This window comes from Sceloporus undulatus, chromosome 6 (assembly GCF_019175285.1).
Source record: "Sceloporus undulatus isolate JIND9_A2432 ecotype Alabama chromosome 6, SceUnd_v1.1, whole genome shotgun sequence".
Taxonomy (NCBI): Eukaryota; Metazoa; Chordata; class Lepidosauria; order Squamata; family Phrynosomatidae; genus Sceloporus; species Sceloporus undulatus.
The window spans coordinates 95,697,876-95,714,547 of NC_056527.1; the positions used below are offsets into that span (position 1 = coordinate 95,697,876).

At 41.5% G+C, this 16,672-nt stretch overlaps 1 protein-coding gene across 4 annotated transcripts in view; it reads left to right on the plus strand.

The window, feature by feature from the left end:
• The window catches only part of PDK2 (pyruvate dehydrogenase kinase 2), a 27,748-nt gene that overhangs the window by 242 nt on the left and 10,834 nt on the right, over positions 1 to 16,672 (plus strand). For 2 of the 4 annotated variants that reach the window (XM_042472020.1, XM_042472021.1), the window contains exons 2-6: positions 5,960 to 6,102; positions 11,172 to 11,243; positions 13,479 to 13,663; positions 14,421 to 14,510; positions 16,115 to 16,192. In XM_042472020.1, the coding sequence (XP_042327954.1) occupies positions 5,960 to 6,102; positions 11,172 to 11,243; positions 13,479 to 13,663; positions 14,421 to 14,510; positions 16,115 to 16,192 (568 nt within the window). The remainder of the gene's footprint in view (positions 1 to 5,959; positions 6,103 to 11,171; positions 11,244 to 13,478; positions 13,664 to 14,420; positions 14,511 to 16,114; positions 16,193 to 16,672) is intronic. The other 2 variants (XM_042472022.1, XM_042472023.1) reach the window with 1 other exon arrangement.

A 16,672-nucleotide genomic window follows, 5' to 3' on the forward strand; every position in this document is an offset into this window, starting at 1 on the left:
GTGCGTGGAAGGGAAGGAGGTCGCATCCGCACTGGGGGAATAATCCCGGTTGATAGCGCTTTAAGTGCCGCGGTTCACTTGCCTATAGAGAATCATTGGAGAATTCTGGTTCTTTATAGGCTGTTATTCCCCAATGATCCCCTATGGGCAATTATTCCCCAATGATCCCCTATGGGCAATTATTCCCCATTGATCCCCTATGGGCAATTATTCCTCAATGATCCCCTATGGGCAATTATTCCTCAATGATCCCCTATGGGCAATTATTCCCCAATGATCTCCTATGGACAATTATTCCCCAGTGTTTCCCTATGGACAAGTATTCCCCAATGATCCTCTATAGGCAAGTATTTCCCAATGATCCCCTATGGGGCAAGTATTCCCCAATGATCCTCTATAGGCAAGTATTTCCCAATGATCCCCTATGGGCAAGTATTCCCCATTGATCCCCTATGGGCAATTATTCCTCAATGATCCCCTATGGGCAATTATTCCCCAATGATCTCCTATGGACAATTATTCCCCAATGATCCCCTATGGGCAATTATTCCCCAATGTTTCCCTATGGACAAGTATTCCCCAATGATCCCCTATGGGCAAGTATTTCCCAATGATCCCCTATGGGCAAGTATTCCCCATTGATCCCCTATGGGCAATTATTCCTCAATGATCTCCTATGGGCAATTATTCCCCAATTATTCCCTATGAGCAAGTATTCCCCAATGTTTCCCTATGGACAAATATTCCCCAATGATCCTCTATAGGCAAGTATTCCCCAATGATTCTCTAAAGCGCTACTAAATTGGATTTGTCCCCCAGTGTGGATCCAGCCCCTATCGCTTTACACAGCCATCCTGTTTTACCTATTATAGGGTTTTCTCGGCAAAATTTCTTTAGAGAGGGAGGTTTGCCACCATTGCTGTCCTCTGAGGCTGAGAGAGTGTGACTCTTTGCCCAAGGTTGGGTTTCTATGGCTGAGGCAGTATTCGAACCCAAGTCTCCACAGAGACATATAGTCCCAACAGTCAAATCAATAAATCAGACTGGGGTTTTCTGCTGTTGTATTGTTGTTAGTATGTAGAGAGGTTTTGTAGCACCTGTGAGAAGGACTGACTGAAAGAAAGAAGTTGGCAGCATGAGCTTTCCTAGGCTACTTTCCTAGGTCTACTTCCTCAGATGCATTTGGTGGAGTGGAAACCAGAGACAGACACATATCTGTATGTACTTAGGCAAGTTTCTTGAAGAGGTTGATGGATTCTCACTCCAGTCAGATAAATTTGGTGCTTTCCATAGTGATAGGATTCAAAGACATAGCCCTGTTAGTCTGTAGAATCAGTTTGAGTAGAGAGATTCAGTATATAGAGATGTTGTAGCACCTTTGAGGCTCACTGAAAGAAAGAAGTTGGCAGCATGAGCTTTCATAGACTTCAGTCTGCTTCCTCGGATGCATTTAGTGGAGTGAAACCCTGTTGTTGTTGTTGTTGTTGTTGTTGTTGTTGTGTGCCTTCATATCCGCTTTGACCTTTGGCGGCCCTATCATAGAATTTTCTTGGCAAGATTTCTTCAGAGGGGGGCTTGCCATTGCCATCCTCTGAGGCTGAGAGAGTGTGACTAAGTCACCCAGTGGGTGCAGCCTTGTGGTACTTTCGGAGTAACCTCTGTGTAGAAAGTCAGGATGCAAATTGAAATAAAATTTTAAGAATGAACAAAAGGAGGCATCACCTACTCTCCATATTCAGATGAAATGCCCATTGTTTCATCCCTCAGAAGCAGCGTGGTGTATTATTATTAATGTTTATTTATATAGCGCCATAAATTTGCACGGCATTTTACAGCCATCATCAAAACAGCCTATAACCTGCAGATGGCATACAATCTAAAAGTCATAAAATATAAACTGTACAAAATTAAGCAAGTTATGCTGTTAAAATACAACTGTGAAAACAACGAATACATATATCCAAATATAAAATTATCAAACAATAGTGGTGTAGTGGTGTGAGCATTGGACAGCGACTCTGGAAACCTGGGTTCGAATCCACACTCAGCTGTGGAAACCCACTGGGTGACCTTGGGCAAGTCACACTCTCTCAGCTTCAGAGGATGACAATGACAAACCCCTTCTGAAGAAACTTGTCAAGAAAACCCCACAATAGGTTTGCCTTAGGGTCACCATTAATTGTAAACAACCTGAAGACACACAACAACAATAAACTCTGTTCTCCATCCCACTTTTAAAAACCAGCAGTAATCCTGCATATGGAGAGTTTGTTGATATTGAGTCATCAAGATCAATCTTTTAAGGAAAAAGGACCCCTGTGTCTCCATTATATGATGTGATCCTGTGTTTGTCTACTCAGAGGTAAAATCTAGCAAGCTATAAAGCAGATGGATTACCAGATACATGGGCTTATATAGAATTGCAGCCTAACACATTTGTTGCATTCATTTTTGTGGCTGGGGTCCATTTTATCAATAGCTGTGCAATGCAAGTAGGTGTAATGTATTCTACAAAGCTTATAGGTATGGCAGGTCTTGGTATCTGCTGGGGTTTGGTTACAGGACCCCTCTTGGATACCAAAATCTGGGTATGCTCAAGTCCCATTAAATAGAATGGCATAGTGTAATAGTATCCCCTATATAAAATGGTGAACTCAAGATTCCCTTTTTGGAACGTGGATGGTTGAATCCGTGGATAAAAAATCTGCTGCTATGGAGGTCTGCTGTATACAAGATTCAACATAAACTGTAAATGTATATAGGATAATTACTATGACCAGTGTCTTTTGAGAAATTTTGTTTCTAGGTGTATATGTTAACTATATTGTACTCAGTGTATTCACTGCAACCAGATACACTGAGTTATGACCTTAGATCTTCTCTCTGGGTAAACATGCCAAGTGCCATTTTAATCTGACTCCCTAAACATTTCCTATTTATCTATGGAGGAATGTTCCACAGCCCTATCTAGTTTCTTTCCTCCTCCCTGTTCATCTCTGAAGAAAATGGAAAGGGGGGGGATAGCATTTGATGGCTGACCACATGCTTTGCAATATGCAAAAAGCCCTATACTCGATGTCACAGGCAGCTCAGGTAGCAGATCATGGGAAATCTTTGTACAGTACATGTATGATACATTCTGAATGTTTTTGAAGTGTATAGTGAGCTCCTTCTTGTGTACTTGCTGCAATCCTTCCCCCTTTTGATGGAACCCAGGTCGCTACATATTTTTGCATGGAAGTCATCTGGCAGCTAGAGAGTTGGTTGTAGATGAGAGAAAGGAAAAGGTTTATTTCTACTACAAAGGGGACTTTGGGCCAATCTTTCTGAACCTGATGTTCCTCACAGGATGACTCTGGCCCAAAACACACTGCAGAACTAATCGAGTTTGAGTCTGTCTTGGCTCAGTGCTAGGGAATCCTGAGTGGGGATTTGAACCCTTGTCTTTATAGTTATAGTCCAGTGCTCAAACCACGATACCACGTACCACCCTGCATGCTTCTAATCCAAGAGCGGAAACCCATGGTTCTTCAAATGTTGTTGAACTACAGTTCCCAGAAGCCTCACCCATGGGATCTGTAGATTAGCAACATTTGTGGTGCCGCAAGTCTCCTAAGCTCTGAGTCCATAGCCTGTGTTCAGGGATTACTCTGGCTTTTTTTATTTCATGAATGAAACCATTCAAAAAATGCCGATTTCATTCTCCAAATGGCAGTTTGTTCCCCAAACCCAATCATTTGGTTTAACCCTAGCTGCAGAAACAGAAATCCAATAGCATTTTACTATAACTGCTGTCACCAGAGTGACCTGTCCCTGTTTCTGAAGAGCCCGGTGAACCATGTGTACCTTTGGTCACTTTTTTCCAGCCTTGTGACCTCCTGATGTAGGTTTTGGACTTTAGCTTCCAGCCAGCAGGGCCAGCGGTCAAGAATCTTGGGGATTATTCAGAAATCTGGAGGGCAGGAGTCTGTAAACAAACCTCCCCTGGTACCCAAGGTCAAGGATGAGAGGGACACAAGGCTTCCTATGGGAATAATATATCTGTGTTCAGGAGTAACTGCCTGCAGCTTTATCATTCACATCAGTTGACCTGCTTGATACGGCATTTTTACTTAAAGCTGTTTCTGTTGCCATAAATAGCTCATCAAGTCTGAAGCAAAGGGATACAGTGTCCCTCTGTCACATGAGTTGGGGAACTGTGGATGTCCAGATGCTGTTGGACTGTGTCTCCCATCAACCTCAGCCACGATGAGTAGTGGTCAGTGATAGTGGAGGGCTAAGTCCAGCAACTTCTGGAAGGTCACAGCTTTGCTCTGCTATGTCCACAAGGCAGGGAACCAGACACTGGCTCCAGATTCATTAGATAAGACTGGCTAGGTCCTGTTTCCCCTAAGGCTCTTTCTGCTAGATTTTGCAGTCTGAGTTAATACTCCTCTCCTCCCTTAGATTTTGAGTAGCAGAAAGCAGGGAGTCAAAAGAGAAGGAGCAGGGAGGAAAGCAAGTTTTAAATCCCTGTTGGCAGAAGGCGAATAGAACTGCTCTTTTGAGCAGCTAAGGCATTGCGTCGTCTTTGCTAGAGTTGTGCAGTGGAGTTGGGAGGAGGGATTTCACGATGCCCTTTGAAGGGTATGAAGGACAACTGGTTCTGATTGGGAGATCCTTCTCAGCGTCAGAGGGCATTAAACCTCCTTCAGACCCATTTTCCCTCTCCCCACTGTTTTTCCCGCAGTGCTTTAGCTAGACCATGATAATCGTGTCTCATGCGCTTTGAAAACAGTGGTGCTAAATAAAGATCTGTGGAAATTTTTGCCTGGTGTATGTTGCAAGTACAAAAAAAAACATGCACACATTATTATGGGGAAGTACTTCCAAAAGGAAATATTTTTATGATTAACATTTTGGTGGTCAAAACTGTAGATCTCTTTGCTTTCTTAACCAGCTGAGGGAGCTAGTGAAAAAGCCTTATCTGCTTTCTTCTTTCCCCTCTATTTTTCTGTTCATACACACTCATTTCGGGACTGGCAGGTGCTATATTCCTTGTCTGTTGTATGCAGATGCACCCACTACACTAAGATCAGCACACATAGAATACTTTTGCTTCCCAATTCAGGCTTTATTGCATTTTTGATATAGACACACTGCTGCAACCCAGCGCTGAAACTCAGTGTTTCACCAGTACAAGGAGCTGGGTTTCTCAAAGACAAGACCATTAAATGGGGCAGGTAATTTGTGGCTGCTTTTGTTCAGACTGCGGTTCCTATACAGCACAGCCAATGTTGAGTAATCTTGGGAGGGGAAGTAAAGGTATTTTTTTTAAATACAGGCTGAGTGAGCCTTCCTTATCTCAAATTCTGAAATCTGAAATATTCCAAAAACCAAAACTTTTTCATGAATGGCTCAAATAGTGACACCTTTAGTTTTCTGATGGTTCAATGCACACAACCTTTGTTTCATGCACAAAATTGTTTTTAAAATATTGTATAAAATTATCTTCAGACTATGTGTAAAAGATATATATGAAAAATATTTTTTTAGTTGTTTGACTTGAGTCCATCTCCAAGATAACTCATTATGAATATGCAAATACAGGTATTCCACAATTCAAGATAAATAAATAAATAAAATCCAAAATTAATTTTGGACAAGGGAGACTCAACCTGTATAACTCAGATATTACAGGTTAATCTTCAAAAATAGTGGAACATTTTACATCTCATACAGGGTTACCAGGCATATCATCTTATCTCCTTCAACAGTTCTCACAGTGATTCATGTTATGCTAGTTAGAAGTGATTTCATAGAACATCAACATTCCCATCCCTTGTTTTACCAGGAGCCACAGTCACTAGGGTATTGTCCTTCCTATAAATGAATATTGGCCATTAGGAAGGAGAGATGTGGCTGGCATAACTCTCACTTCGGACATGTCACATCAGCTAATGGGAAGATTTTCTTTCTAGGGTCCAGCAATGCTTGTGAGAAGACCTCGTTCACTTTCCTCCGCCAAGAACTTCCTGTCCGGCTGGCCAACATCATGAAGGAAATCAACCTTCTCCCAGACCGAGTTCTGAGCACACCCTCTGTTCAGCTGGTGCAAAGTTGGTGAGTTCTTACGTTTTTTCCTCTTCCTTTGAATGGTGGATTTCACTTTATTGTGTCGTTTTGCTCCTTCTTTTCCCCATGTCCCTGCTATTTGACAGATTAGGCAGCATGAATTGTTTAAAACCTCATTTCTTTCACTCCCAATCACCCACTGAAAGCATGATGATTGGTGACTGAAGGACACAAGCCACTCTTTGTCACCTCTCCCCATGGATAGAGACAGGTAACAACAATCAGTTAAACAAACAAACAGCTTCATTTATATTTATATGCTGCTTCATACTGAACTAACAGTGTCTAAGTGGTTTACAACTGTAAGCTAATTGCCCCCAACAATCTAGGTACTCATTTATCAACCTCCGAAGGACGTAAGCCTGAGTCAAGCTCGAGCCCCATTAACTGGAATTGAACTCGCAACCTTATGGTTTTGAGTGAGTGGCTGCAATACAGGCATTTAACCACTGCGCCACCAGGGCTCCTAACATGCAGCATACAACACACAGCGTCAGTTAAACATACACATCAGTTAAAAGTACACATGATTTTAAAGGAACAAATAAAAACCAGTACCATAGTTTAAAATTTGCAATTTAAAAATCCCAATTTAAAAATCATCTGGATAGGCCTGCTAGAAGAGATTCGTCTTTAATGATGTTTAAAAATCAAACAGTGTATTTGGCGGTCAGTTATCTTCCAGCATGTCATTCTTCCAAGATAATGAGATATCTTGGAGATGGGACCCAATTCTTAACACAACATTTGTTGATGTTTCACATACAACTTATGCACGTAGCCTAAAGATAATTTAAACAATATTTTTGAATAATTTTGCCACTCTATCCGCTGTCCATGTTTTGTTTTTTGGAATATTTTGGATTTCAGAAGTCCTGATAAGGGAGACTCAACCTGTACTTTCAAAATGCCTTGACTTTATCTCCCAAGATTCCTCACCATTGGCTGTGCTATATAGGAAACTCAGGGGCAATACAGATGGTGGGTAAGGAGCGGCTGGCTGCCCCCCCCTTGCTCACAGGGTTGGGGCCACAGCAACCACATGCCACGCCCCCAACCTGGCCTTTTCCAGGTGCAAAAAGGAGCAGCAAAAAGCCGCTCCTTTTTGCGCCAGGGAAAGGGCACCTTTGCCGCCATGAGTTTTTTCAACGTTTCTTTGGTGCTGCTTATGTAAACGCTACGCCACCAAAACACCATGGATCTGCCACACATGCAGTTGGCCATGCAGCTTCCCGGTTGACTGGGGACATACTGTTGTCTGAATGCCACACTCCCAGTCCGTAGGGAAGCCGGCTCTTTCTGGCTGAACAAAAGGGACACACAACCCCTGTCCCATTTAACATCTCTATTTGTGAAACTCAGCTTCTTGTTCTTCTCCCCTTTCTCTCTCACTTTTGACTGTTTTAATCATGGATCTGGATAACAGGCACTGTTAAGCTGGAGGCGCTAGTCTTATTGCCTCCTGGTATGAACATGAGCAGGAAATAAAAGAAGAAATAAGGTATAGCCCTTTAAGGAACTAGTTTACTTTGGGCAAAGCAGCTTGACTGGCTGGCATTTATTTGCTTCACTTCAGATCTTCCTGTTCTCTTGGCCTTCCACGTCCCTTTACAGTTGCTGGAGAAACACAAGCATAGGAAATGCACAGAAGAACCACAGTTCCTGTGGTCAAGTGAATTGGCAAGTCACCAAGCCAAGTTAATTGTTTAAAAGCCCCCCTCCCACATCCTTCCAGTAGCTGGCTTTGAAACCTGTTCCACCTTTGAAACCTGCACAAAAGCAGTTGTCCATTGACCCTTTTGTACCCTGCAGTTATAGATCCTGAAACATTTTGTCACTGCCCACATTCCCTCACCTAGCCTTAGGGATGATGGAGTTTGTCATCCAAGATTTCTAGAGGTTGGTAGATTGATTGAATCTCAATTCCTTCATCTAAGAGTGGAGTCACATACAGCAGTTTGCATTCCAGAAATGCTTTACCCACTTTGATATCATATTTATGGTGTGTTTGAGATCCTACATTTCCTGAAGGCACCAGATTCCATCTAATCTCAGGAGCTCAGCAGGGTCAGGCCTGGTTAGTACTTGGAAGGGAAACAGCCAGGTGCATGATACTCCATGAATTTCACTGTGTTTTTTAAGGCAAGGGATACAAAACCGCCTCTAAGTGTTCCTTGCCTAAGAAAACCCTGTGAAATTCACAGGGTCACCGTAACAGACAACATGAAGGCACATACATACACATGGACTATATTTAAGAGGAAGGAACCTGCAAAAGCATCTCTGAATATTCTTTGCTTAACAAAACTCTGTTAAATTTATGAAGATGTCATAGGTCAGCAGGCAACCTGAAGGCAAGTACTTGACTTTTGAGAGCCAACACCAGAGAGTTGGTGATGCCAGTGTATAATCTGATCCTGACAAGCATATTTTCACACAAACACACAATCTTTTGACATTATGAAACTAACTTTTAAAATTTGCTTATTTCCATTAAGGCACTACCTGTCTCATATTCTCCCAACATTTCACATATGAACACTGGGATACATGTGGCCAAGCAAAATCAGAATGTGGTCAAAATGGCCAAAGTTATTAATGAAGAATATGCAAGCTAGGAGATGCTAAAGTACTATGCTTTTGCCTGAGAAAGAGAAGTTTCCACTCCCTCTCCTCCCCCCCCCCCATGAGTTACAGTGAGTGCAAACTGTTTTTGCACTTTAAACTCAGTTTGTAGTAATTGAGGTAAGTTCCAGATAATGAGAAAATGAGAACAGGAGAAAGAAACCAGGACATTTTAAAAACAGCTTAAAAAGTGGGACAGCAGAGGATTAAATAGGACTGGCCCTGCCAGTTGGGACACTTGGAAGGTATGCTGTCTACCAGGCATTCAAAGCAGTCTCTGCTTATTTTTATAAAGAAATAAATTACAAAATATTTTTTGAAAAGCAAAATTGCCTCAACACTGGTGATTTTTTTCCTGGATGACATAAGCTTCTTGGCCTCGGCTTCCCTCTTTCTCCTTCATGTCAGGGTTGTTCTTGTTGTTCTTAACCGTGAGCAGAGATGCAGCCAGATTTGAGGGAACCCTGGATGAGTTACATTCTGGGAAGGTCTATATTTCTGGCACTTGCTGTTCTACCTATTAATTTGTGTTGTTGTTCTTGTTGTTGGGCAGCACGGCTGCTCTGGTTTCAACCTGCCTGCTGCAACATCCTTCTGCTTTCTTCAGTACTTGCTTGACCCAGCAATGTTCCAGTTGTTTTGAAACTTGTTATCCAGAAGCCTTGTTCTCCTTCATAACTGTCCTAACGGGACAGGCAGGACAACCCGGTTTTGTACTAGTGTGGACTGTGAAGCCAAGTGTTGCACCAGTCAGATCAAGTGTGCCGCTGCCTACCATTTTAATTTCCTTCCTTCTCTCCCTCCACCCCTGGTCCTCCATGCTTCATCCATTGTTGTTGAGAAGAGCCCCCTCCAGACCTCTAGAGAAAGTTTCTATGTTCACAGAAGTTGGGACAATGAAGGGAGAGGAGGCAACAGGAAGCTTTCCTTTTGTGAACTTCCTTAAGTTTAATTTAACTTAAAAGACAAGCCAGTGTTATGTTTGCCTTGCAGTGAACAAAATTTGATACCAAAGGAACTCTAAAATGTTCTCCTGTCGTAGCACAGGAGATCTGGATCTGACTATTCTTTCAAGCAGTGCCAGAAAGAAAACAATCCCAACCCAACCTCCAAACAAGCATAATTGTGATCTCTCCCACTTCAGCATCAACCACAATGATCTCTTCTCCTTCTCAACATGTAAGCTCTCTGGTCTTTCTAGCTTCCAATAACACATGGCCACTTGCATCCTCCTCCACCTTTTTCATTGGTTGTTGTTAATTGTTTTTTTTAATGTGCCATGAAGTTGGCTTTGACCTATGGCGACCTTATGAAAAACGTATGATCACTCTATGTCACCATATGTTTTGATTAGTATAACACAGTGTTGAATGGGTAGGTTTGTTTGATTTAAAATCCTTTTCCTCTGTAAAAAACAGTATGCTTAACAAACAATATATTGGATAGTTGGTGTTTCGAAATAGAGCTGTCCTTTTGATCACAGGAGAGGGAGAATCTGTGATAAAGGGATCACCACTTCGTATGTCAGTGACAGGGAATTGCTTTTGGAATGGGACCATGCTTCCACCACTACTCTTGAGGTAGGATATATGCAGGAAACTAAAAATGTTTGGGTTTGACAGATCCAAAATCTCTTGGATCCACTCGTCATGCATCCAGTGTTGCACTCCTTGGTACTGTCAAGATTTTTGCCACTGCAGGGTAGCCTTGAAAGGTGCATCAGATTGTGAGTTGCTGCCAGTGTTGTGTAGTTTTAATCAACCAACAATACAACCCTTTGCTTTTTATTCAGGGGTATACCTCACTGTGCTCAGTGGAGCTTCTGACTTTGCAGCCCCCAAAACAACCACTCTCTCTGTGGTTAAGTGATAGCCCTAATGATGGGGAAGGAGCTGTGCACTTATACTTTCTTTCTGTTTTCAATAATGCCCAAGGTACTTCACAAATGTAAAGCTGGAAAAATGCAGTTCTGATATAGATTACAGGTTGAGTCTCTCTTATCCAGAATTCTGAAATCTGAAATATTTCAAAAAACAAAACTTTTTTCATGGGTGTCTGAAATATTGACACCTTTGCTTTCTGATGATTCACTGTACACAAATTATTTAAAAATATTGTATAAAATTATCTTCAGGCTATATGTATAAAGTATGAATGAAACATAAATGAATATGTTTAGACCTGGGTATCATGTCAAAGATACCTCATTATATATGTATATGCAAATACAAGTATTCCAAAATCCAAAAATACTCAAAATTCAAAACACCTCTGGTCCCAAGTATTTTGGATAAAGGAGAGTCATCCTGTACTGAATTATTCCCAGTGTAAGAAATTGTCTTAAACAGTTGTATTGTGTCAGTCCTAAGGAAAGACAAAAGTGCTGGAGTCAAGCCAGCTTTCACATTCTACTCCTTTGTTTCTTCCACCAGGTATGTGCAGAGCTTGCTGGATATGATGGTGTTCCTGGATAAGGATCCTGAGGACACCGGGACATTGGGAAAGTGAGTTTGGGTTGCAGGAACTCTGGTTGTAAGGCATGAGTGAGTATCTGAGTACACAGTATCTTTGAAGTCTCCATGCATGTTTTCTGCATGGAGGATGCTCATAGTGCATCAGTTAGAGTATGGTATTTGCTTGACTCTTCCCACTTTGAACAGAGTTGACTGTTAAGCTGAAGCTATCTTTGAAAATTACTTTAGATGTTATGCTTTAGTTTGATTGATGTTCAACAGGCCCAGCAGCTGGTATCAGGGCAGAAGAGTGAGCCAGGGCAGATTGCTTCTGTGTTCTTTCTGGCCCATCCATAGATGATAATTAGAGAGACCTATTGAGATCCTGAAATGAGAGTAGAACTCAGGTACAATTAGTAATTGGAGATGCACAGAAATAACTGAGTGAGAACAATGATTTTAAGCCCCTATCTACCTTACTCACATCTGCACTTCACAGCTAAGGCCATATCAGATAAGTCAGCAGGTGATCCTTTCCAGATTTCTTCATGTGTCACCTCTGAAGACATGTCATGCAGAAGAATGCAGATGGTTGCCTTCTGGGCCTGAAAACCACTGCTTCTGCCCAGTGCTTGCTGTGGGTCTCCAGTTACTAGCTGGATGCTAGATAGGCAAGGTGGTTTTCTCCAGTCCTAGCTTCCTCACTCCCATGTTAAGAGCCCTACTGTTATTAAAGAAAGCACTTGAACTGGGACCTTCACTATTTATTGTGTGGGCAACATCGCAGGCCACATGCAGCCCCCATACCCATTTTTGTGCCCCATATTGAATTTGCTGCTCCAACAGTAGCAGTCTCCCCTTCCTCATTTTACCTCAGAACTTGAGCACACATTTCTATGATTCTATGATCAAACATTTGTTGTTAAACTGAGTAATGTTCCAATTCACTGGAGGTTCAGTTCATCTTAAAAACAAGGCACATACTCCTTGCACACTTTGTTTAATGTAAAATTGCTGGATTGCCATATCGACGGTGGAGAAAGAATTGCTATACACATTTTTTCCATAAGTACTCTTAGGTGTATGATTTGCTGATGAAGAGCATGAGATTTGCATCCATGGCATGTGAGGAAAACTTGGCACATGTTGGTTTTCCTTGCAGCCAAATAATCTGCTGCTTAACTGTGACAAACAAGGAGTCTGAATTTGCAGCACTGCTTGGTAGGGCAGACTTTCAGATGCCCTTTATTGCCTATTTCAAGCTAGTGTCTTCATAAGCCACATTAATGACCCTTACCCTGAATATGTGGCTTATACTTCTGGAGAAAAGCAGGTTCCTTTCACAGAACTCCCTTTTATTTCTATGAAATCAGGTACACCAAATAATCCATAAGTGAGTCAGACCATCCTCAAGCTAGGCAAAAGGAATTTAATCAGCTCCAGTTTCCAATTGAGAATGTTTATTTGAGAACCCAGCAGAGAGTTTCAGAAACAGTTGGTTGCTTTTAAAAAGGAAATTGAAAACTCAGAATTAAGTAGCTAAGGCTTTATTTATCAGGAAAATCTTTCATAGAACTCATGTTACAAAAGCAGCTTGCAGGTTTGGCCAAGAGAACAGGGAGTCCACAAAGTGGAAGAATCTTATCTTGACTTCATAGCTAGTAGTCCAAAATGAGATTTTGCAATCAGTGTTATTCCTGTAGAAGGAGGGTAACCTATGAATTGCCAGAGGTGATGTGATCATACATCCTTCATGTGATTCCTGTGTGTACATTGTAAAACACTGTAGACCAGCCTTTGGGGATTGGGGCTATACTACCCTTCCCTCATTCCATTTGTGGCAGAAAAGGCTGTGTTTTACCTTTAATTCACATTTGCATCCAAAATAAGGATGCTCCTTATACACTTTGCTTACAAGCAATATAACACGTCATCAAGACTTGTACAGATTTGTACATGAGGCATAGAGGGAGTATGCACTTTGTTTTAGCATAGTTCAAAGTGAAATGCTGATTTTGTTGTGGCAGAAATTGAGGGGGGTGCGTGTGGCCAAACCTTTTGTAAAGAGATGAGGCATGGAGCTGATTGACGGGCAAGAGATCCCCTCTGGTTAGTACTAAGGAAGCTGTCATATCCCACCTATCCTTGGCCATGTCTAGGCATGACATGACTTTTGCTCTAGGATGTACTCATATTCTAGGAAGGAAGGTTTTGGTGGGAGAGAGGAACTTAATTTATCACACTACCACTTGATAATTTTTACTGAAGGTCCATCTCCTTTTTCAGTTTCACCAATGCCCTGGTCACAATCCGTAACCGTCACAACGATGTGGTCCCCACCATGGCGCAGGGGGTGATTGAGTACAAAGAGGCTTATGGGGATGACCCTGTCTCCAACCAGAACATCCAGTACTTCCTGGACCGCTTCTACCTTAGCCGCATCTCTATCCGCATGCTGCTTAACCAACACAGTGAGTTACACTTTGTCTTACCCTTCTATTGTTTGCTGTTTCTCCTTTCTTTGGTTATGCTGTCATTTATGCTTGATTTTACAGAATAGCTGGATTTGACTACAGATATGTTAGCAATAATACAAACATGATATAGCAAGAACGGGGACGGGATATGTAGTGTTTGTACAGTGGACCTTTGGTATCCACTGAAGTTTGGTTCCAGGACCTCTTGTGGATACCAAAATCCATGGATGCTCAAGTTCCATTAGATACAATGGCATAGTAAGATGGTGTCCCATCTAAAAAATGGCAAAATCAAGGTTTTCTTTTTTCAATTATATATTTTAAAAATACTTTCAAGATGTAGATGCTAAAATCCATGGGTGACAAATATATGGATATGGAGGACTGATTGTACAGGGAAAAATAATTAGCTGGTTGAGTAATGGACTGGTATGGAAGAGAATACTTCTAATGATAGTTACCAAGGATAGTCTTGTTAGAAGCTGGTAAGAGAAGTGTGTGAGGGGCAGGAGGTGAGTGAGAGTGAAGGCAGGAATGTTTTGATTTATGGATGAATGAGAGAAAAATCCACAAACCTACAGGGTAGGGACATTTCTGTCAACCTCTTTGGTTACTGAAATAAAGTTTTACTGTTAAAATACAGAAGACTGGTTTACTGAACTGAAGGAAATGGGCAAATCCAGAAACCATGTTGGGGAAGACTTGGCCTGTCTCCCCCCCCCACTTCATTTGTTGCTTTGTTTTTCTGCAGCCTTACTTTTTGATGGCAGTACCAACCCAGCCCATCCCAAGCACATTGGCAGCATTGATCCCAACTGCAATGTATCAGATGTGATTAGAGGTCAGTGGACTTCTTCAGTATCCTGTCTTTGGCTTCTCTCTGTGCTTTTGCACTGTTCTTTGAACTGACTTTGGTACGAGGTTCCATGTTTGGAGAGAATGCCCCCAGAAGGATGCAGCAAAATTAAAAAGCTCAAGAAATAATTTTAAAAAGATAAGATAAAACCACATTAAACATCTCAAACAGTTGAAGTAGTTTTAAAAGGCTAAAGTAGTTTTAAAATCATGAGGCTTAAAAGTAAATAAGACCACAAAATGTACATTATAGTTGCATAAAACTATATCTTGACTTAGCACTGGAAAAAAATGTTGGTGTAATTGGTCCTCCAAGGAAGGGCATTCCTTAAATGAGGCACCACCATTGCTTAACAATACACTTCTTTTTCAAGAATTTCCTACTTGTCAAGAACAAAATGCAGATACCTTGGAAAAGTTACTCTATCAAATTCCAAAATCCTGGTGGCCAATATTGGCTGATGAATTCTAAGAATTGTCCAAAAAGAAATTTCCCAATTCCTTGCATTTCCTCTTTGACAAGGAAATATACATTATCCAGTTGCTTTCAGCCTCTTATGAAATAAAGTAAAAATACAACAGAGTCACTTCCTTGGTAGCATTGTAGCAGTAAACATAAGAATGCATGTAATGAATTCTCATTCTGCCTGTCTACCAGCACAAGAGGAATATAATGTAGCTCATTCCTTGGTGGTAGTAGTGGAGGGGAAGGCTGGTGATTTTCTCTTTAGCACTTGCTATGGAAGAGGGAACAGAATTCCACACAGTCTCTTTCAGAGCTTTGAACAGTTCTCTTTCACACTCCCAGAAACTGCGTGAATGCTGGGAGTTGTAATCCAAACAATAGCATTTCTGAATTCTTCTTTCTCCCTCTCAGTCTCACTCATTCTCTCCGATTCTCTCTTATTTTCTTTCTCTCTGTGTGTCTTAGTTCACCCTTTTCAGCTAGGAAACTATTTGTACATAGCCCTCCTTAGCAGAGTTAGCAGAGACATTTTGCTATCTGAGGTGAAACAGCAAATCATATCACTCGCCTTAGGTTGCATAGTACCAAAAGCCAGCCAACTTAATTTGGTAGAATGCACCCGCCATTCCTGAAATGCCTGTCTCTGTAATTTGCAATTAAAAAAAAGAAATGCATAATAATTTTGCTGGCCTTTTATGATACTGAGGATCTGCTTTCTGAGGTGGTTGTTTTCCACTCCTTAATGGAAGGGCTGGCCTGGATCTTGTGTCTTGCTTCTCTTCCTGGAATGTGGGGGCAGCCTTCCAATGGCCTTTGGTCTTGGGGCCAATGCAGTAGGCCAGAGTGTCCTTCACTTTAACTCTGCAGACCAAGAACTACTATGAACATGAATAGAAAGAAAACTCAAAGAAGCAGAAACGTCTTCAGTTGTTCAGGAGGATGGTGTGTGGAAGGAAAGAGGACTTGTCACTCTTTCTAGCAGCTCCTACTAAATTTATAAAAATGTACAGCCAAAGTCCTTGCTTCATAAAGTACAGGAAGCTAGCCTCTCTCAAGAAGGGAGGCACATTATGTTCTCTCTGATAACCCAAGGTTTGTACCTTTCTTCCTTCTGTTTGTTACAGATGCTTATGACATGGCCAAGCTATTGTGTGACAAATATTACATGGCTTCTCCTGACCTGGAGATACAGGAAGTGAATGGTAAGTATCTCAGGGGACAGAGTAGGAGCTAAATTTTAAGTTCAAAGTAGGGTTAATGCTCCAGAAGTATGTAGGTTTGGAGATGGTAGGCCTTGCCCCAGCTAACTCTGGCACAGCCTTCTGTCTCTGTAGATGTTTTTCAAAACTCTCCTGTTCTGCAGAGAATATGCACAATTCTCCATCTACTCCCAGTCTATGTGTATGTATGCACACAGGAGGATTGTTACCAGAAATATGACAAGAGTGTATAAAGGTGATACACAGGTATGAAAATGAGGGGGAAATCAGTGCAGATCAGGCAGCAGTTAAATATTGAGACTTTAATATGCCATATAATTGTGTTAAATATAACATGTTTTTTAAAAAAAATAAAGTGAACTGATTGTTTGTGAGTTATCCCAGTGCATTTGTACCCATTTGCCATAAAACTGGAATGATGGGGCAGTCTGCTAATCAGTTGTACAGCATCATACACTTTAT